Below are 9662 nucleotides of genomic sequence, written 5' to 3'. Positions count from 1 at the left end.
CCTCGTGTTAGGTTGTGGATTTAAAACAGTGGCTGCCGGTTTGTAGTCATTCAACTGAACTGATGAGCCGAGCCACTCTTAACACCACTGTGACATCCACACAGGGATCCTGCTCTGTAATACCTTAATGATGATATAACAATCAGGATGTGAGTTGAGTTCATTCTCCAGCATCTCTGCTTACACAACACCTGTCCTCGTGCACCACGGGCGCGTTTCTGCGCTCCGCCGCTGGGACGCGAGCTGAGCCGAGCCGAGCTGAGCTGAGCTGATGTGATGAACTGGAGAATCTTAATGCGTTATCTCATCGTCCCTTGTTTCTGAGGAAGAGGCAGGGCAGGGAGGGGAGAGGAGAGAGGAGAGAGGGCTTGGATGGGAGGGGAGCCGGGGAGGGGGGAAAAGGCGGAACAAACCGGTGTGCTCGGATACATGCTGTAGCTGCTCGCCCGCACTGCAGATTAACTCTTCCCGCGCCGGGAGAAGCAGCGAGACACGGTGAGTGAGATGTTTTGTTTGTTTGTTACCACCTATGCTGCATGCACATGGCTCGGGAGTGTGGCAGGTCTTTTCCAGTGCGGACAGGTAGACAGCTGATGCAGGTAACGGGGTCTGTCCTCACACACACACACACTCAGACACGGAGCTGCACACACACACTCACACACTCACACACACACACACACACACACTCTTTAAGATGTGAAGCAGCTCGTCTCCGGCTCGCTTTTCCGGAGCTATCCGCTCCTCAGGTGCTGAAACTGGCTCGTCATCTGCAGGCAGCTGCAATGCAAAATGTCTCTCTGATGGGAAGTGTGGTCCTCCCGGGCTGCCATTCACCAGCAGTCCTGTAGCTCCACACCAGCTAACTAGAACATGATGATCTCCTCAACCTGATAAAAAAATGTCCCTGCATTGTTCCCATAGGCACTCACTCAAAAAGTGAGCAAACAGTGAGGAGACTTTGCAGCGTTTTTCTGTCACTGTCTGCCGTCAGCTGTGTTTTTCTGAATCTCCGCTGAACAAGTGTCACATCTTGAAACTTCTCCCCTCTAATTGACAGTGAATGACAGGCAGGGACTCCTCTCCCTCAGCTCCTGGAGCTCAGCTCTGCCCTCTTTTGTGCTGCCCGCAGCCAAGCGGGATGCTGTAGTAGCCAAAGAATGTGGGATTTCCCTCTCTAAACACTGGTAGCATCGCCCAACTGAAGGGCATTATCTGTTAAACTGGAGCGGTGCCAGTGGCTCGCAGACAGCAGTGCAGCCCCTCTCTCTCTCTGGGCATCCTGAAATGTGATGCTGCCCCTTTAAGTTTAAATTATGCAAAGTTTTATTTCCCCTCTTTTTACTTGAGACAGTGTTTGAGGATAATATAGAGAAAGTTGGCTTGATTGTGTCGAGAAAGCAGCGCTGTATGCTGCGTTTACCCCATAAGGGACATCTTGTTCTCCTCCATTAACATATGCAGCCTTGAATAATCTTCTCTGATAACATTTCAAAAAGAAAACCCTCCTCTTGTGATCTTTTCTCAGCATGCGGGTGAGACAGAAAGCTGACCGCGGTGCACTAATTGTCCCCTCCGCTCATGAAACCGCAGTCTTGAGGTTCCCCTCTCCGAGACGTTAAGTATACTTTGGTGGAGTTGGCTTTTAACGATTTCGTAGACGAGCTGTGTGTTTGCATAATGAGAGGAAAGTGAGAGGAGGAGGAGAGGAGGAGGACGAGTAACGGAGAGAGGAAGAAGAAGAAGAAGAAGAAAGTAAAGAGGGGGGGAGAGCGAGAGGGTGAGGGTTGTTGATGGGAAAGCGGGTGATGCGTTCACGCTCCTCTCGAAGGACGTTCAAGTAACCTTCAAGTCAAATGAGCATGCACCAAACCCTGCACAGTTACACATGCATGCACACACACACACACACACACACACACTCAAGACGTCCCGCTGACAAGTGTCTGGGTTTCACCTGACATCCCAGCGTGAACGTGCTGCTCCATGGAGATAATGACCACCAGGAGTCCAGAGAGGGGAGCTACAGTCAGTGTCCAGGAAAGATAAGGTTGTTCTTCTCACAGGAGAAATAGAACATTTGTCAAAATCACTCAATATATTCTGCTTTTAATCAATTTTCCTTTAAGCAGACTCCCCGGAGACTAAATGTGCCCTTTTAGTGTCCTTGCTCGATCAAAGCCAAACGTCCCCTCAGAGGTTACCACAGTCGCACACTCCACTGGTCACAGAGTGGAGGATTAGTCGTCCTCAGCTACACGACTGCATTATAGAGGACAACGGACGGGAACAGAGACTTTTCCTGGGGAAGGTGTGAGAGACGATAGAAAAAATTCATGCAATGCCGCGTTTGACAGATTGCTAAGGTCGGGGTTAGGGTTAATTATCTATCGTACGACAGTGGTGTTTCTAATAAATGGCATCTTGGACCTCGCTGTACTTTTATTAAAGGTGCGCTATGAAATCAGAAGAGAGCCTCAACAAACTGACTGAATAAACTGAAACAAACTGATCTTAAAGGACAAAACAGTTTCATACTGTTTTACTTTGTTTACATGTGGCGGACCCTGCCACCTTTCTAGCTTCAAACAGTGTTCTGGGGACCTTATTGTCCTCTGAGAGCAGCTTGTTTATTCAAAGTTAAGAGTTTGAGTTTATTCCTCCCAAAAACGACATAGTGCCCCTTTAAAATGCAAACGCTGTGCCGCTCTAACTGGTCATCTGTCTTTCAGGAAATGGTCGGTCAGAGCTTCTCCTTCCTGCAGCTCACGTAACAGCTCTTCAGCCAGCAGTCCCCAGGGATCTCAAAGGGCGCCTCCTAAACTCAGCTCATTCCTCAACCTGCCACGCTGAGTGTTTGGACCGAGGCCAGGCAGCGTCGAGATGGGCCAGAACACGGGGATGCACTCAGAGGAGGCAGAGCGACGGGTGTGCTTCTGAATGTTATGTCTGTGCTTCTAAAAGAGACTAGCTGTGGAAGGGAGCAGGGAGCCTCTGGTCTCCTCTTCAGCACACAGTGAAGTTGTAGCGCCGATGCAGAACATCCTCGATCAGAACTTAGACATGGCCACAGCTCTACTCGCCGGCGAGAAGCTGAAGGAGCTGATCATGCCCGGCTCGTCTCAGGACGAGAGGGGCGGGGCGCTGGCCAGCCTCATGGTGCAGCTCAAACTGGAGCTGCCCTTTGATCGTGTAGTTACTATAGGGACGGTCATCATCCCCATCCTGCTGGTCACCCTCGTCTTCACAAGGAACTTTGCAGGTGAGACTTTTCTGCCACTAGATGGGGTTCATTGGCACAGTGAGCCGCCTCTCAGGGCCGTAACCCAAAGTCTGACCACAAGAATGAAATGAAGGTTTTCCACATGAATCACACCCACACCGTGCTGTGCTTTTTGTGTCTTCTGTGAGATTATCGGGCCAGGCAGGAAGAGATTCACATTCACAAGTGCATTGGAGAAGCAGACAGGGAGAGAGAGCTAAAGAAAAAAAGGGCAAGAGAGATTCTGGAGACATGAGGGGATGGATTACAGCGAGGGGGAGCGGATGGTGTTTGGTTAGAGGGAGGATGGGAGAGATGTTAGTTCATTGCTGAGTCAGACGCTCTGCATAGCAGCATTAACCATCTGGGACTGAGCGTTTAACTTTAGCAGCAGAAAGATGTGGGTGTTTGGACCGGTTCTTCAGTATTCCCTCACTGACATTTGGGGCATTGCCAAAGATTTTTTTTTCGCATGAGGACAGCACCTTCTGTGACGTTGACAAAGTAATGTAATTGCACATAGGAACCGTTTGCAATATCAAATATCACTGCACTTAGTTCCAGAGATAAAAGTATTACCTCATCAATGCTGAGTTTGAATTCCTTCTCCAAAAGTACGTAGTGCCCCTTTAAAAAGTGGACTGGCTGCAGCACTCAAACCACTTACATTCGTACCTAATGGACGCAGAAGTGATACAGCACAACTTTGACAGGAAGGAGTGTTCTCACTTCCTCTATCTGAGCTTCTGTCTTTTTCAAAAAGCAGCACGACTTTTATCAGAGACTCGCAGCGCGGTGAGCTGAACGGATGAATGATGCGAAAAGATTCCCCCGAGATAACGGACCGACACAGAAGTCACATAGCTTTAAGATAATTCATAAAGTTGCATCTACTGCTGTTTTGAAACATCTGTTGCAATATTCCCCACCCATCTCTCAGAGCTACTGAATGGTTACTACGTGTGTGCACAGGCAGTTTCAGAGTACAGTGCATGATTACAACAGATATTTCAGGTGTGTTTACCTGTTTCCAACCAAGAGCCAAAATGTCACACCTGATAGGAGTGACGAATGAAATTATGGATCTAAGACCCAGGATTTACCTGCTGTAGGATCCATCTTCTGTCAGCGAAAATAGTTTCATATTATGAGATTTAACTTGTTTAATGTGCAATATGTAAGAGTTGTAGTTTAAAACATTGAAAAAAATTAATTAAAATTATCAACAGAGTGTGAAGAAACAACAGTTGATAGAAGATAGCATGCTAATCAGCTAACGCCTGAACAACACAGACTCTCCCCCGTTCTCCTAATCCGAGCAGAGTGAGCTAATGCGTTAGCTGCACAGTTAAATGAGTTTACTAGCTAATAGCAGCTACAGTTAGCAGCAGTTAGCTGTTACTCTGGTGATATGCTGCACGCTATTTGTTTCAACCGGTGTCCAATTCTCACATATTGCACCTTTAAAGTGATGTTTGGGCTGATCCTTTCTCTCTCTACTTCCTCCAGAGGAGTCCATATACTGTTACACACCACACAACTTCACCAGAGACCAGGCACTGTATGCAAGAGGCTACTGCTGGACAGATCTGCGGGATGCTCTGCCCGGGGTGGAGTCTCACCTTTGGCCTTCACTATTTGAACACAAGTTCCTGCCCTACGCCCTGCTCGCCTTCGCTGGCATCATGTACATTCCTGCGCTGGGCTGGGAGTTCCTCGCCTCCACGCGGCTCACTTCAGAGCTCAATTTCCTGCTTCAAGAGATTGATAACTGCTATCATCGAGCTGCCGAGGGCCGAGCCCCGAAGATCGAGAAGCAGATCCAATCCAAAGGGCCTGGCATAACTGAGCGGGAGAGGAGGGAGATCATAGAGAACGCGGAGAAGGAGAAAAGCCCCGAGCAGAACCTGTTTGAGAAGTATTTAGAGAGGCGAGGCCAAAGTAACTTTCTGGCTAAGCTCTACCTGGCACGCCACCTGGCTATTATCTGCCTCAGCTCCATCCCCATTTCCTACCTGAGCGCCTACTATGCTCGCCAAAGGCAGAACGAGTTCACCTGTGCGCTGGGTGAGCCCCCGGACATTAGCAGCTATGCAGAGCTCAAGATCAGAGTCAACTGTAAGCTGCCTGCTGTGCAGCTGCAGCGCATCATGGCAGCTGTAGATATCGCTCTGCTCTGCACTATGAACCTCATCATCCTGGTTAATTTGCTGCACTTGTTTGTCGTGCGCAAGTCCAACTTTGTATTCGACAAACTGCACAAAGTTGGCATTAAAACACGGCGGCGCTGGCAGAAGTCTCAGTTCTGTGACATCAACATCCTGGCAATGTTCTGCAACGAGAACAGGGACCACATCAAGTCGCTCAACCGGCTGGACTTCATCACCAATGAGAGTGACCTCATGTACGACAATGTGGTCCGGCAGCTGTTGGCTGCACTTGCACAGTCCAACCATGACGCTACACCCACTGTGAGGGACTCTGGGATTCAAACCCTCGATCCCAATATGGAAATCGGAGTGGGAGAGATGGGTGGGGAGCCGCTGGTCATCAAACGACCCCGCAAGAAGATTAAGTGGATCCCAAGTTCGAATCCTCTTCCTCAGCCTTTCAAGGTAAGACCACGTCTCTACTTGCAATTCATCATCATTCACTCGGCATCACCGGCAGCAGAAGAAACCTGCTGTCCTGTTGAAGCAGAATACTTACTACAAGAACTTGTTCACTGGAGCACAGCAGCTCATTTCAACATGGACTGAATGTCTGTTCGAGGTGCTTCCAGCTGAGTCATAGCAGCTCCTGATAAGAGCCTCTTTCTGTGAAGAGGCACAGGAAGTGGTCCTCATTTAGGACTCCGAAATATGAAACACTTTAATGCCGCTTTATTCACTGCCTGTGGCTACCTTACCTGTAGTTTAAGTCAGGATTTAATGACCTGCTTTTATGTTTTCTGTCCTCTTATAAAGGAACCCCTTACCCTGACACGGCTGGAAAATAACACCAAGCCTGAAAAACCCAAACCAGTCAGACGAAAGACGGTGGCAGACAACTTCATTGCACCACTTCTGGACAGCAAAAGCACACAATATCCTGCAACGAAAGGTATGCAGTGCTAAGAAAACAGTAAGTTTGTGAAATATACTTTATGGCATCTTTCAGCTTAATGTTTAGTTCATGCTCAAAATATAATTTCCAGCTGTTTAAAGAAAAATACTCTGTTAAACCCACTAAACTCTCCCTGACCACAACAAAACAACAAACTGGCAAAGATAGCAACTAGCTAATGAACGTAGTGGATGTTTGAAAGATAAAAAATTGGTGGTGGAGACCAAAATAGAGCTCAAAGTAGAGTGATAATCTGACTCAGATTTGCCAGGTGGTTAGAAAAACACCTCTATATGAATGTTGTGTTTCTGCTTGATGTTTAAATAAGCAACTGCTTGGACGGATGACCTGTCACTTTGCAGTGATGTTTTGCCTCCCTGTAAGTCAGACTTTTCATTTCCGATCACAGATCTAACTGGGATGGAGAAAAAGCACGCACGCAACTTCTCTCTGGACGTCCACCCATACTTGCTGACCATTCGTAAGCCCAAGGTGGAGGCCACAACCGTAGAACCTCTACCCTCAGAGCACAACATGGACACAGTGTACCTCGAAGGCACGCACACTATTGTTCATGTGTCCGGGGCAATTACAGGTGAGACTGATGCGTCCCTCGCTCTTTCTCTTTCTTGGGTCAAATAAAACTACAAAAAGTTACTCGACCAGACGTTAGATAACTTTACCCGTAGCTGCCAAGTAACGGAGCAGCATTAAACAGCCTTAGCTTTCACTTGTTGCTGAGTGTCGGCTCCAGCTTGCTAGACCACACCACGGCATCCTCAGAGTCTCCCTGAGCAATTATTGCTGACCTGTTTCTTCAAAAGGTGACACACTGTCTATACTGACTTCCTCCTCTCCTCCCCTGCCCCGTCCTGTATTTCTTTCTTGTCTCCACAGAAACTAAGGTATGCTCTCCAGAGTCGACCAACACTGCCTTTTCTACAGTGACCCTGCCCACCACTTCTTACGTCAACGGCGTGAGCCCGAACCCTCCCTCCAGCGAGGACCCCCTCAGTCCCAAGTCCTCTCCTCCTCAGAGGGAGCCTCTCGCCCCGACGGAGAACCCCGAGTGTCAGCCGCCGCCTCTGACCAGAGCCCCTACGCACCAGCTGCTGAGCATACATCACACTCTCTTTGAGGAGGACGAGGATGAACAGAACCGCAGGGACAGACTGGCAGAGAGACCCGGGGAGCTCATCGCCGCCGGGGAATGTTGAAGAAGGGGAAGAAGAGGAAATACCGACACTCGACAACTACACTCTGCACACATGAACCTCCATGTCATCACCTCCTATCAACAGCCACCTCTTTAAATTAGCTCACACAGTCATGTGATGGGTGGATTGGACAGATATTGGACAGAAATGGGACTTTTAGACTTTTAGACGTGAAAATGATTCAGAGAGGGTTAGACAAGAGTTTGTGTATTTGTTAATGTTGAGTGTTACTGTAGGAAATGATGTCACATTCATGTCTCAGGATGACTGTGTACGGCTAAACACCCTCCAATGAAACCAGCAGTGATATAATTCAACAGGGTGCTACAGTGCAGGGTTTAAACAGCTACATCGAACGAGGTCTGATGAAAGGACGAGCGGCGACGAGAGATGAGTGAGCTCTCTATATGAAAGAAAAAAAAACGACACACACCTTTGAGACGCATATCTGCAAAGAGGACTGTTTTATGGCTTCAAACAAAAACGTATTTTAAACACACATATGATAACGCTTAGTCCCTTTATCCCAATAGCCAAGTAGAGAGGTAGCTCACGCAATACAGTTGTTGAGATCTGCACAATTAATATGCAAAAGATCACAATATATTTGTGGCAATAATGTATGCGCTTGCGGCACCATATTTCACAGAACGCTATACATGTATAGACACTGTATATGACTCACAGTGTTCGTGGGGTAGTTAGAATATGAGACACGTCTCATGGCTTTATCATTGCCATCTCACCATTGATTAGGAATGTGTATCAGATCTTGACTATACTTGCACGTCATAATTAACAGGTAAAATTGGCATCTTATATATAAAAAGAACAGCACAAGAACAGGCGTGGAGATGTGAGGTGACGTGCGACCACAGTACTGCTCCAATATCTATGAGATCTCGTCAAATAAGGCGGTGACGTGGGTGTTTTTTTCTCCTTGAAGACTTTATTAGCTGCTCCGATATGATGAATGGAGCCGGACTCGCCCCGGTAAAAAATGATGTGACTTTCGTGTTCTGCTGGCTTCTTGTGGGAGTGCTGTGATGTGAAGCGAGAGCAGTGATGAGTAGATGTTGGAAGGTTTATTACATGATGACTAAGCTTTCCGATTGTCATCTTGCTGCAATCTAAAATGTTCTTTTTCGGTAGTTCTGCCCTGTCTCACATTGTGCTCACATCCACCGTGAAGGAATGAATAGTTAGAATTAGTTGGTTATTTGTAGTAAAAAACCAAACGTATAAGGTGTGTTTGCACTTTTCACAGGGGGACGAGTGAGAGGACAGGGGGAAACGGGTGCCTGCCACAACCTCTTCATACACATTTCTTACAGCTGCATACATGATAACAGGAACTTCAATAAAGGAACTGTCTGCACTGAGTTACACACCAATATGACATCTACTGTAGAAGACATTAGTGCTGTTGCCAGGGGGTCTACTCGCAGTATAGGTAGACCCATCAATATGCATACTCATCCTTTTCTTCTGGGGCATTCAGTAAACTCACACTTCAGCTTCCAATTATCTTTCAGTGGACATAATAAATGCTCCATCTCATCATCAGAAATCAGCTTTTTAATGGCAAAGTATGTGCACACATAGTTTGTCATTGAACCAGGTTGGCTCAAGGTTGTTAGAGTACTCAAGCACACTAAATGCATCCAAAAGCACTTTAAAGACTCGTAGCACGAGTGCGTGTGAGAGAGCATGTTAATATGTTGTGACACAGCTCCGCAGGTTCTCCTGTGTTAGATTTTCACATTGAGACGGTCGCGGCGGTAAATTTCTCACAATTTAATGCAGTTTAAAAAAAAAAATTAAAAAAAAAGATGGACTTTGGTTGTACTGTGTGAAATGTTATAATGAATTCAAAACATTTTCATTATAATAAATTTAAAAATTAAAATAATAAATAAAAAAAATTTAAAAAGATGGACTTTGGTTGTAGAGTGTGAAATGTTATAATGAATTAAAAACATTTTCATTATAATAAATAAAATAAAAAATTGAAAAAAAAAAGAAGTGTGCGCGTCCCAACTGCCAAATGACTACATGTACCAGAATGCACCGCGGCT

General features: G+C 46.7%; 1 protein-coding gene across 1 annotated transcript; it reads left to right on the top strand.

The window, feature by feature from the left end:
• The first annotated feature begins 404 nt into the window (after positions 1-404).
• On the top strand, positions 405-9512 carry panx2 (pannexin 2). Its single transcript, XM_084364761.1, has 6 exons — positions 405-495; positions 2733-3262; positions 4772-5877; positions 6229-6364; positions 6777-6962; positions 7265-9512. The coding sequence occupies exons 2-6, from the start codon at positions 3034-3036 to the stop codon at positions 7582-7584; spliced, it is 1977 nt and encodes a 658-aa protein (XP_084220887.1). The 5' UTR covers positions 405-495; positions 2733-3033; the 3' UTR covers positions 7585-9512.
• Positions 9513-9662: the final 150 nt, after the last annotated feature.

The sequence above is a fragment of the Pagrus pagrus genome (assembly GCF_965226575.1).
Source record: "Pagrus pagrus genome assembly, chromosome: 10".
In the NCBI taxonomy this organism is placed as follows: Eukaryota; Metazoa; Chordata; class Actinopteri; order Spariformes; family Sparidae; genus Pagrus; species Pagrus pagrus.
The sequence above is the reverse complement of the archived record's forward strand: the minus strand, read 5'-3'. Positions and strand labels throughout refer to the sequence as shown.